This window comes from Pararge aegeria, chromosome 26, assembly GCF_905163445.1.
Source record: "Pararge aegeria chromosome 26, ilParAegt1.1, whole genome shotgun sequence".
In the NCBI taxonomy this organism is placed as follows: Eukaryota; Metazoa; Arthropoda; class Insecta; order Lepidoptera; family Nymphalidae; genus Pararge; species Pararge aegeria.
Genome location: NC_053205.1, coordinates 7,792,279 through 7,805,816, shown reverse-complemented (window position 1 = coordinate 7,805,816; position 13,538 = coordinate 7,792,279). Strand labels below are relative to the sequence as shown.

Sequence of the window (13,538 nt, the reverse complement as noted above, 5' to 3'; positions counted from 1 at the left end):
GACTTGAAAGCTCTTGTAAGAGCTGTGAATGCGACGCTGGCGTATGTCATAATGGGACGTATGCACGTTTTATACAAGGTTACCTTGTGACCAACGGCGGATCCGGGGGGGGGAGGGTCATGAGGGTCATGACCCCCCCTGAGCTTGTTAAACCCTTCACTCTTGCGGAGTTTTGCGTCATACCCCTCGACATACCTCTAGCGGTTACGGCAAATCATTCACCACGGTTATGGAATATAAATAGGCTGCCTCATTCCGTGAGTGATAATTCTTCTCTGGATGTCTTTTAGAGAAGATGGCATTATGTACGTGTATATGTACAAGTTATTTAGGTTAAGTTTTGCAAGTGTAAAATAGAGAATAAAAAAATTTAAGTACAGTACTTAGGTACATTAAACATGAGCAAGACGAAGATTATGTCTAATGCTCATGTTCCGCTTCAACCAGTAATCGCTGAGAACACTGCACTCGAAATTGTTGACGAATACGTATACCTAGGACACACGATCCAGTTAGGTAGGTCCAATTTCGAGAAGGAGGTGAACCGTCGAATCCAACTCGGATGGGCAGCGTTCGGGAAACTTCGTGCCATCTTTTCGTCAAAAATCCCTCAGTGCCTGAAGACGAAAGTCTTCGAACAGTGCGTGTTGCCAGTGATGACCTATGGCTCTGAAACATGGTCGTTAACTATGGGCCTCATAAGAAGGCTTAGAGTCACTCAGCGGGCGATGGAGAGAGCTATGCTCGGAGTATCTCTACGCGATCGAATCAGAAATGTGGAGATTCGTAGAAGAACCAAAGTTACCGACATAGCTCAACGAGTCGTGAAGCTTAAGTGGCAATGGGCCGGGCACATAGTTCGGAGAAAGGATGGACGTTGGGGTCCCAAGGTGCTGGAATGGCAGCCCCGTACTGGTAAGCGCAGCGTTGGTCGACCCCCAACGAGGTGGACAGACGACATTAAGCGCGTCGCAGGTAGTCGTTGGATCCAAGCGGCTCAGAATCGTGGAACTTGGAACTCCCTACAAAAGACCTATGTCCAGCAGTGGACGTCTATCGGTTGATGTGATGATGATGATGATGACTTAGGTACATTAATAAAATTCCTACTTTTTACTTCTATCTATTGGCATCAAAATTAAATTATAAGTTCTCGACTTGACCAAGACTATGTGACCCCCTCCTGGCGCCAAAGCTGGATCCGCCCTTGCTTGTGACGGAGGGATAATTTGCTTCTACGGCAAATCATTGGATAGAGACGACCCATCACACACGCAGCCTTGTTGCGGGCCTTGCGAATGTCGACTGGAGTGTATCGATAATGCAGTCGTATTTATATCAACCTACCCACCAATTCTATGTCATTAATCAAATATAATTTCAAATGTTTCTTGAAAACTAACTTTCAACAAAAAATAATTAATGGCGTATTCGTAAAAACCCTAATCAATTTAATAAAATATCTGGAAAATATTAATTTTTAGTTATCGATATTTAATTATTTACCAACTTTATAAAATAACTGTAACACTACAGCTACTACGTACGCCACGTAGAGGTCAAACTATTAAAACCGCCCTGAGTTTGTTAAATAACGGTATCATAACTTTAGGATGCCAGAATAAATACGCTCGCTTATCAGCGCAAACATTTATCTGGTTTTTAACAGCTCTACTATCGTGTAACTCACAGAACTAAGAACGTACAGAAGCCGAGTGCGCGACTTTTATGAAAAAGTATAAAAACCACTCCACTTTAGTAGTGTTTCTCGGACGGGTGGTTAGGCACATCAGTCCGCTGGGAGCCGCTGGAAACAAGCGGCCCAGGGCCGTTGACTCCGGCAACAATATTAAGTGACCCCACTTAACACTTCACTGAACGTCTTGACGCACCTCTTTCGAGGAGTTATGTGCGTTTTAAGCAATTAAATACCATATTATGAAAATTAAGCTTAATTTGCTATACTCCGCGAACAGCAGGAGAATCTGTATGGTGTAATTTATAATCACTTCAATCCGGAGCTCTACCTGCGTAGAGGGTACATTGCCGAGTATATGTTTGGTGTGGAGTATAAGGATTGAAGTGATTATAAATTACACCATACAGATTCTCCTGCTGTTCGCGGAGTATAGCAAATTAAGCTTAATTTTCATAATATATTATGGATTTGCGCAAAGTAACGCCTGCTTCTGTCCAATAATTAAATACCAATTCTTTTTTCCACTACAAGTTAGCCCTTGACTGCAATCTCACCTGGTGATAACCGATGATGCAGTCTAAGATGGTAGCGGGCTAACCCGTGTGGGAGTATGGTTGTCATACCCCTAATCGGTTTTTCAAAGTCAAAGTCAAAGTCAAAAATATCTTTATTCAAGTAGGCCCACAGGTGGCACTTTTGATGCGTACATAAGAACTACACGGTAGTGAGATGATGGCGATAACCACATTCGTAAACTTAAAACTAAAGCTACGAGGGTTCCAAACGCGTCCTGGTCTAAGAAGAAGCCCACAACAAACTTAGCCGGGTGTTTTTTTTTTGTTATCACCATCTCACAATTTCTACGCGCGGTTTCTACGCGACATCGCCCCGGAACACTATATCGCTTAGCTCTAACGGTGAAGCTAAACATCGTGAGGAAATCTGCATGCCTGAGAGTTCTCCAAAATGTTGAGAGGTTATGTATGTGAAGTCTTCCAAACCACCCGTGGCGTGCATAGAGGGTATGCACAGGGTATGAAGAAGGTATAAAATGAAGAAAATCTTTACTACGAGTTAAAAAAAAAGATAAGGATAGGCATTGTAAGAATTATAAAAAGCCTACCCGTAAGTATTTATAACTCGTACTGGAGAATTTCTTCATATTATATCATCTGCATACCCTGTGCATACCCTCTATGCACACCACTAAATAAATAAATAAATAAATAAATATACTACGACAATACACACACCGCCATCTAGCCCCAAAGTAAGCGTAGCTTGTGTTATGGGTACTAAGATAGCTGCTGAATATAATTTTTTTTTTTCATGACTATAATACACATATACAGATAAACACCCAGACACTGAAAAGCATTCATGTTCATCACACAAACATTTTCCAGTTGTGGGAATCGAACCCACGACCGAAAGACGAGAGAGAGGGTTGCTGCCCACTGCGCCACTCGGCCGTCAAAACCACTGAAAATCACACGGGATCAGCGCGGTGAACTACGGCCTTCGCCTTGATTAGCGGATTCCCGCGACTTCGTATGATTGCGTTTCTGATTTCTTATGAATAGAGAATGTTTGTGTATCATCTTACGACATATTATCCTTCCCTGGTTTCCTAGCAGGTCATCATTTGACGGCCGATTAGCACAGACCCTGCTTTCTGAGCAGAAAGCAGGGTCGCACCAATAGGGTTGAAGATGATAGACTTGACGTTTCAAAAGTGCTTATATTAGGCCTACTTGAAATAAATGAATTTTGAATTTGAATTTGAATTTTGATAAATTAATATACTATTACACTACACACAACGCCATCTAGCTACAAAGTAAGCGTAGCTTGTGTTGTGGGTAGGTACCTACTAAGATGACTGATGAATAATTATATGAATAATATACGTTAATACTTATAATATATAGATAAACACCCAGACACTGAAAAACATTCATGTTAATCACACAAATATGTCCAGTAGTAAGAATCGAACCCACGGCCTTGGACTCAGAAAGCAGGGTCGCTGCCCACTGCGCCAATCGGCCGTCACATTGTAAACTCAGACATCAATCTATCTAAACTTTTTACTAACTCAGAAGAGATAACTTCTTCAATGACACTTCTGTCTGTACTCCTCTATACAGAGGTATAGAGGAGTACAGAGTATTCTTCCCGTCATTTTATACGATCTGGGTTTGATCCTTGGTTTTGATCTGGGTTCCTGTCATTTTGAATTCCTACTCCAACTCATACCGACCATAGATTATGCATAATTTTGACCAGTCTGAAAGAAGATACCTTTTCATCTTTAACCAAATGTACGTACAAAGCCAGATTTGCTAACACGAGATGATAACGATTGCTTAAATTAAAATATTAAAATGTCCCAATTAATTTGTGTAAAAGACAAAGTACATATAAAAGACATGAATAAAAGACGTAGTAGTATAACGGAAAAATAAGGACTCGCTTAACTTATAACAGAAGTAACTGTGACCTACATTCTACTATCGCTTTCAATCACAAATCACAATCTAATTATAACATGTTGTCTGCTTGTCCGTCTGGTCGTTTGCCAAACGGACGCGGCACCAGATGTTCGCGCGCCGAATAAACAAAATGGCGGCGCCGGCGTCACATTCCATTACGTGACGTGAGTGACGTCACGAACCGCGTGTGTCATTGGCAACCGATATCTAGACTTGAGTCATCAGCCTATAACTACTTCACTGCTTAACTAGAAGTCTCTCCTAGTCCTCCAGCTGCAGAAGCGATTTGAAGGAACTAAAGGTCCGTACATTAACTTCGTTATACATTTATGAATCATTGCTTTTCGTAAAGAGGAACATGCATTTATATTAGGTCTACCGGGAAGTTCTGTCCGTTTTAGAATGAAACAAATGAATAAATTTTTTCATACTTTGGATAAACTTTACTGAATAATATAATTGCCATCGTTATTAATGACTTCTTGCCAGCAGGACACTAAAAGTAGTTTTTTCTCGTAGCTTACTAAGCCAATATGTACAAAGAATAAATGCATTTCGTTGCTATTTTAGTCCTTCTTCTAAACGAAGGGGGTTTTTAATCATATACGTAGTATTATATTAATCTGTATCTGAAACACTGACCTATTTTATCTATAGTATCTACTATACTACACTACTTCTACTATACTATAGTTATTATAGGTCAGTGGTCTGATCATCTGATGACTGACACAAAATATTTATCTGTCGTCGTCGCTTGTCTTCTCACATCTGCCATTTTCGTTTACATTTTAATATTATTTTTAAATTTAAGAGATGCATGGTTCTTAGTCACATAAATTTAAATAAGATTAATATCACAAGAAGATAGAAGTGAATACATAAAAAGTTCGAAAATCAGCTAAAAGTTACAAACAAAACCAATAAAGTAAAGGGAAATTAACTAATTGTTTTTAAGTCACGAAAATTGATGATTGATGAAAAATAATTAAACAATGGCTCCTAAACCTATTGTATTATCATCGCCGAACTGTCAGTGTCTGCTCGGAATCTGTATTTGTATTGATATCCCATTTGTATTGATATCCCATTTTTATATCTCTAGGGGCCAAAAATTGAACCAGTGCTTGTCTGATATCGTCTTCGTTCTTGAATTGTTTGCCCCGCAAGAAATTCTGTAAGGACAGAAACAAGTAATAATCAGATGGTGCTAGGTCCAAGGAGTATGGTGGATGCGACAGAATTTCCCAGTCTAGCTCTGCAACTTTCTGACGAGGCCCCAAAGCAGCATGTTGCCTGGCAATGTCATGAAGCAGTATGATGTCCTACCTATTGAACATCGCCGGCCTTTTTCTTGGAGTGTTGTTTTTAATTTATTCAATTGCTGACAGTACCTCTCCGAATTTAGCCTTTCGTTTGGTTTCAACAGCTCAAAATGTATTGGTCCTCGAATGTCCCACCATATACACAACATTCTCTTGTTCAGGCTCAACTTCTGTTTAGATGTAGAGAGGGCAGGTTCACAATATGCCCTTTTCTTATGATGTTTTAATAGGTAATCCACAGTGGCGTGCATAGGGTTTTCGGTCAGGGTATGCATAAAAAAAATAGGTACTGAACATGCTATTTTGATGTTACTGTATAATTTTATTTGTGAGTAGGTACCTAACCTAACATTGTTTGTGATACCCATGTAGATCTTCTCATCATCTCCTATTTCCAATAGGTATAGTAAGCTCTGAGACGACCGACTAGCGAGTTTTTAAAATTGTCTGCCATTGCGGCAATTACATTAAATAATGTTTTTTAGTGTAAACAATAAACAAACATAGGTATTATTATAAATAAATAATGAAACAAAACATTGATCACTGCTATTCGCCTGTTTCTGTAAGTCAGTCAGAGCTCTTTTTACGTGCCGCTCCTTGTAGGTGCATTCCTTCCTTTACGAATAATCTCAATTAAACGTTAGTTAAGAATTAGCTCTAAACTTACCTACATTTTCCAAGCACACTGAACCATCAGATCACACGCCGAATAGGTATAAGAACTTTCTTACACTAAGAATATTCCTCACAATCATTTACAAACAGTACACTGTCACAAAGGTTAATGTTAACAATAATAATTGTAACTATTTACAAACAACCGTACAGCAAACAAAAAAAACAGTAATTAATTCTAATTCGGTGAATATAAGTTGTTATGACAGAAGGTAAAAGGTAAACAATAATGGCGCTGAGCGATCGCCAGCGATAATGAGAATATCATAGTCAAAATATGTCCGTAATATTTTCTTAGTACACAAATGCTATTAAAAGTTGTCATTTGAAGAATATTACTTCATCAGTTACCAATGGCACCTGGTATACGTTAATAATTTATTTAACATAATTCGGCAACTTTTAATTTGGTTATATTAATATACTTTTTGAACAAATTAGGTACTTATAAATTTCTAAAGACCTTGAATGTAATAAAATTCATTGATAAATTTTTTAACTACAAAAAAGAATTATTGCCGTTTAAAACAATAACAAACAAAGCAAATTACTTGTGCTTATAAAAAACAAAGCATACATTTGGATTTCAAATTTCCGTAAGCAGTGCTTTTAAGATTTGCACACAAGCGAAACCCCTATACTGGAAACCTGGAAAACTCGCACACATAGAAAGAGCCAAATATTGTGTAAGCACGCACGCGATTATATCACTACACACCAGAACTTCCTTGTGTGCTGGTGCACACAAGTAACGACAGATGCATTCAATCGCCGTGCTTCTATGGAGACCGCGGCGGCGCGGCGCATTAATTCGAGCGACGAATAAACGATTTGCCCGGCAATGGATACTTAATCGTGAAAACCCCAGCTAATTTTATGAGATTTAAATTATATTTAAAGCGTTATTTTTTATTTAGGTATACTGTTTACAACTCTAAATTATTAAAATATAGTCGAAATATAACGCAGTTGGTCTATTTTAGTTCTAAACCATGACACGGGACTTGTCCATTGATTTACATAGAAGTGCGGCCGGTTTTAACTAGATGGCGCTTTTATAGTTTTCTATAAATTGTTTAATTTTTTTTCAATCTTTAAATTTTAACTCGTCCTTATGGTCTGAGAGGCCCTGAGGTCAGGGTATGCACTGCTTATTTGCATCTATGAGATGCACGCCACTGGTAATCCACTTTTCATCCCCAGTTATGATCCGGTCCAAGAAGGGTTCGATTTTGATGCGCGCAAGCAGAGATGTGCATATGATGATTCGATCAGGCAAATTCTTCTCACTTAACTCATGTGGCACCCATCTCGAATACTTCCACACAAACCCTAGTTTCCGAATATGGTCGGAAATGGTTTGTTGAGCTGAATCAAGCCTTTCCGCAATCTCCAAGTTGTCAAAAAAGGATCTTGCTCTTACATGATCTTGACAGTATCATCGTCGATCAAAGATGGTCGCCCAGAGCCGGCTTATCAGAAAGGTCGAAATCACCTACATGAAATTTTTTGAACCATCTTCTTCATGTTCTATCAGAAACTGTACCTTCACCAAATACTTTCAATAAATTTCTATACGCTTCTGTAGCATTTCTTTCTTGTTGGAATTCGTACAAAATACAGTGGCGTTAATTGAACTTTGTCGGTAGCCATACACGGTACACGATCGCGTGTCACTAAATACTAACAAGAATGATCTTCGTTTAAGGTCACCTGCGACGAAAATGTGTATACATTGTTAGCGATCAAAACAGAGAGCCAAAAATGTGTCACAGGAATATGCGCATACTTGTTGAAAATGATTGTAACCGGAGTGGACAGAACTTTCCGGTAAAATCAATATTATAAGCATTGTAATAGAGAGCGCCATAAACATATTCTTCTAATTGTTTTATAAATATAACCTAAAATAAACTATTTAAAACTAAATAAAATCAAAAACGTCTTCGAAACCACCGCAACAAGGCACAGTTCCTAAGATGCTGGCAGCATTGCCCCTTTGAATGGCCAAACTAATTCGTTGGCCAAGGTGGCCCGCTCTAGGATCACCGGTAGACTCGATAACCCTTTTCGATAGTTCTTCAAAAAGAGCTCGTGCCTCCGGACCCCACGGTCCCAAAGTCTCTACTCCAAAAGGCACAAAAAATGAAGCTGCTATCCAGGTTTTCATATTAACGCCTCTGTAGTACTGGAACCAAATTGTATTTAAAATTAATTGCGTTATCATAACATCGTAATATTATTATTAGTTTTAAAATAATGTTAATGATAATCGGTAGATCATGAATTACGCATAACATCTATGTTTTTTGTAAATAAATCCTAATGGGAGGGTTTGCCCATAATCACCACGCTGTGCAGACGGGTTGGTGATCGCAGTAAAATTCAAAAAAATTTAAATTCAAAATTACTCTTTTGCCATAATGCGTCACAAAGCAGCCTCTATCCTACAGCGTTTACGTACCAGCGAGAACGGCATTCTAAAGGTATTTGCTGCCAGATACGACAGCCCTATACTGTGCCACTGTGTGAGAGTAGCAATCGGGCGAGTGTAGTATTGTTTATTTTTATTTATTATGAAAATTAAGCTTAATTTTCCGCGAAAAGCAGGAGAATCTGTATGGTGTAATTTATAATTTCTTCAATCCTTATCCTCATTGTTATTGAGGGTACGACACTGAACTCCTCCTAAACGACCGATTGTTGTAACATATAAAAATTTTCGAAACTGACAGGATTTGAACCTGCGACTCTCTGGCAATCGCGGCCTGAGCGCTTTTTCCAATAAAGCTACGGCTTTTCTACCATCGAAATTTTTATATGCATTTTAAATTCATAAAATCAAATATTAATTCTAACAGAAAATAGTCAGTTCAATATCCAGTCTTTCCGACATATCACCATCATCGTGGTTACTGTAATTACAGATTTCGTAATTCAGACGCCGCTAAACGCCGCGTCAGAAATGGCAACGTGACTCATAGTTATCAATGTTAGCTTTAAGTTAAAACCGTGAGTCAAAATGTCAATAGCACCTCCATCACTTCATCCTGAGCCTGTTCTTTTTACCTGGTGGTAAATGGTTTACCATCGCCTATAAACAGAACAACACTTCGCGAGGCATGCTAGGAACACGTCCTGCAATGAAACCACTGAGAACAGCCTTTTTTTATATAAAGACAAGTCCGACGTTTCACTATCATCATGGTTACTATAGTCACAGATTTAGTAATTCAGTCGGCGCTAAACGCCGCGTCAGAAATGGTCACGTGACTCATCGTTTCAATGTTACAGTTAAGGTAAACTTATGAGTCAAAATGTCAACAATACTTTTATCAGAGTCCTCCTCATGAGCGACACACGCTAGGGGTATTATTAATTTAAAGTGTCAGTGTGTGTGTGTGTGTGTGTGTGTGTGTGTGTGTGTGTGTGTGTGTGTGTGTGTGTGTGAGTGTGTGTGTGTATGTGTGAGTGTGTGTGTTTGTGCGTGTGTGTGTGTATTAGCCGGACGGATCCACCGACTTTTCGTTTTATGCGAGTTAGTAGATTTGACTAGTCGAATACCATACAGAAAATAAAAAAATATACTTTGACAACACACACATCGCCATCTAGCCCCAAAGTAAGCGTAGCTTGTGTTATGGGTACTAAGATAGCTGATGAACATTTTTTTATGAATATAATAGATAGATAGTTGATATTTGTATGTATGCACTAAATATCCCACCTGTTCGTTTTCTTTTTAGTTTTCCTAAACCTAAGGTTGCCTGGCAGAAATCGCTACTTCGCGATAAGGCCGCCTTTTGTATCCTGCTTCATCGAGTATAAATAAAGAATACACATAAATACTTATAATATAAAGATAAACACCCAGACAATGAATAGAATAGAATAGGATTTGACGGCCGATTGGCGCAGTTTGCAGCGACCCAGCTTTCTGAGTCCAAGGCCGTGGGTTCGATTCCCGCAACTGGAAAATGTTTGTGTGATGAGCATGAATGTTTTTCAGTGTCTGGGTGTTTATATGTATATTCTAAGTATTTATGTATATTATTCATAAAAATATTCGTCGTCTTAGTACCCATAGCACAAGCTACGCTTACTTTGGGGCTAGATGGCGATGTGTGTATTGTCATTGTATATTTAATTATTAATTTAATTTAATATTTAATTTATGAAAAAAATTCATGTTCATCACACAATCATTTTCCAGTTGTGGGAATCGAACCCACGGCCTTGGACTCAGAAAGCAGGGTGATATGATGATGATGATTCGTACCTCATCTTAGTACCCATAACACAAGCGATCCTTACTTTTGGGTAAGATGACGATGTTTGCATTGGCGTCGTAGGTATATTTATTTGTTCCCTGTTAGCCTGCTGCGGCAGGTGGACGAGTAAATTTTATCCCTTGCCAGCACGGCTGGCATGGACAGAAGACAATTATATCCCCGGGGAAAGGATAAACCACAGCTTTATCAATTCTCAGAGCACTGGCGCACAAGTGGAAATAATATCCAAATAATATATGTGTTAGTAGCTGTTGCCCGCGACTTCGTCTGCGTTTGATTTTGTTTTTTGATGTGGAATTTAAATAAGTTGTAGTTCTAAAAAAAATTTAAAGTATTCATTATCGCTAAGCGTTAAATGAGGGGTTTGCTGCCATCCGCTGAGGAGTTCTGTCCTCTATCTCCAACCACAGTTTGGGCAAAATTAAACACATATTATAACCTCTATATTACAAAAATAATTATTTAAATCGGTTGTAATTATTCGGAGTTATGGTGTAAAATCGTCAAACACTTTCATCCTCTCTCGCAAAGGAAACGAGCTTAATGTCGGGATAAAAAGTATCCAATATTACCTCTAACACTTCCAAGAATATGTGTACAAACTTTCACGAGGATCGGTTAAGTAGTTTTTGAGTGAAAGCGTAACAAACAAACTTACATTGACATTTATAATATTAAGTAAAGTATCTTTCTATCTTGTAATGAGGCCCGCTTCAGCGGGTGCACTTCGACCCTCCAGGATCTTTTGTGCTCTCCCCGTCCTTGTATCCCCTCACCCTAAATAGCTTCAAATATCCACTCCAAGAGTTTGATTGAAGCTTTTAGGTTGGAGGCACAGTAATCCTCTGGTGTGGATAGGCCACTCCCAAGAGGTCCAACCGCTTTCTAGCCAATCCGTCGCATTCACAAAGTAAATGCTCCATGGACTCGACGTCCTCGTTGCAGGCCCTACATGTAGGGTCATCAATTATGCCCATTTTGAGCAGCATGGACCCTGTGCTGAAGTGTCTTATGGCCGCTATGGCGTACCTTGCCTGTCTCCTACTCAGTCTGTTAATCTTGTTTGGAAAACAAGCTCCAGTTGCGCCCAAGAATTTCTTGGAGTGCCTTAGACCTTCTAATTTGTCCCATTCTGCCAATAGTAAAGTAAGTAGGGATAATAAACGGGGGCAAACTTCTCCTATCCCCAATCCCCGGCACGTTAATTATATCCCCTGTCAGGGATTAAAATTTTGTCTCCTGCGTATAACTAGTGCTGACTGCTGGTAACCTTAAATGCGTAATGCAAAAAACCCGCATTTAAATCAGCAAAGTACTTTTTGAGGAAAATTGTGACTATTGTTGTGACAAATTGAAGCACAATTGGATGCGGTTATAGCATAGTGGTTTGGACTGCGATCTCTCTTTCGGGGAAACGAGTTCGATTCCCGGCACGCACCAACTGTCACAAGTGATAGTAGTAATACTAGTTAACTTACTAGGGATGGCCCCAATTTCGATGTATTATTTTGCAAATGTATGAAACGAAAAAATTTTTTTTTTTTTTAAATAGGTAGCACGCTTCGCGTTGGCACATTGTGATTGAATGATTGAGAAAAATATATAAAAACAAACCTTGATGCGTATTTATGTCATGCTAAAATTTCAGCTCGATGGGTGCAGAACTTTTTGAGTTTTTGAAGCGTACACAAACCGACATAACATTTTTATATACAAATGTATATTATTAATATATTTTTTTTTAATTGTTTATTTCAAGAAGGCTTAATATAATTCCAATAACTCATAATAATAATTAAAAACTATCATTAATATTTACAAAAAATAAAATACATCGAACTGTTCACTTATGGGCATGGTACCCAAAATGCTGGCGCTATTACCCCTTTAAATTGCTTGACTTAGTCGTTGGCCTAAATAACCGCCAGCTCTTGGGTCACGAGAGGTAAGGACCAATTTTTGGGACACGATGTTATTAAAATTTTTCGTGTCCCAAGACCATGGGCCCAGAGTCACAAACGCAAGCGCCGCAAACATGTAGTCATTATTTTTTTATGTAGGTATATATATATGTAAATAAATATATATATTTTTTTAATTCCTCAAATTTTTGGCCACTCGTCTTTCTCGCTTGTCCGAAGGTTAGCTGATAGAAAATACTTAAGCATTAAAACCGCCTTTCGTAAACCGTTTTTTGGTTGTGCAATAAATTAATTAAAAGAAATACTTAAATAAAACGAAAAGTGATTTAAGTAATATCGCTTGTTATTTTAAATATTGTTTTATAGCATATAGAAAAAATTACATACATAAACAAAAAAATCATCCGATAGCATAATGTTACCGAATTCGTATCTAGTAAAAATTTACGTTCGTAAAAGCGGACAAAAAAAAAAAAACCAAAAACACCATCCAAAAAATATGTTCCCAAAATGGTATTCTGTACATACCGTTCGTAAGCGATGACGTCACCGCCCTCCAAACCCACGTCCTGCGGTATCCACCCGCCATCCTCATCACTTTTAGCACAAAAATACCACTTGGTCAACCTATCAACCCGCACCAACACATCAACTCCCGCCGAGTTGACGTGCACCGTGTCATAACAGCCGGGCGTTGAGGTTAACGACCATAAACGGTATTTACCACTCACTGTTAAATTGTAATCACATTTTATCTCACCGCATGTACTGTTGTTCACTTTCACATCAAATATCCATGGCGGTGAGGCGGCGAGCGTGCCATTTATTAACATAAACAGGAATAATAACCCACTAGTCCGTACGCTTACGCTCGCCATGTCAAACGGGGGCCGCAGGAATGAATGAGTCAACAACTGTTAACAGCCGGCCCCGATTCGAGTGAATTGAGCCTCGCCGTAAAGTTGCCATGTTAAATACAAATTTACCCATACAATTACAACACTGGCACTTACATGACATAACATGATGGAAGTTAATGATATTATAAAACTAGCTTTTCTTAAAGAATTGAAAAGAATATATCTTTGTTTATTGAAGTTATACTTCTTTTGGCGCGATCACTTGAA

At 38.7% G+C, this 13,538-nt stretch overlaps 1 protein-coding gene across 1 annotated transcript in view; it reads right to left on the bottom strand.

The window, feature by feature from the left end:
* The window catches only part of LOC120635118 (metal transporter CNNM4-like), a 52,293-nt gene extending 38,965 nt beyond the window's left edge, over nt 1-13,328 (bottom strand). Inside the window, exon 1 of the mRNA XM_039906040.1 lies at nt 12,940-13,328. Coding sequence (XP_039761974.1) covers nt 12,940-13,289 — 350 coding nt within the window. The 5' untranslated portion in view covers nt 13,290-13,328. The remainder of the gene's footprint in view (nt 1-12,939) is intronic.
* Nucleotides 13,329-13,538: the final 210 nt, after the last annotated feature.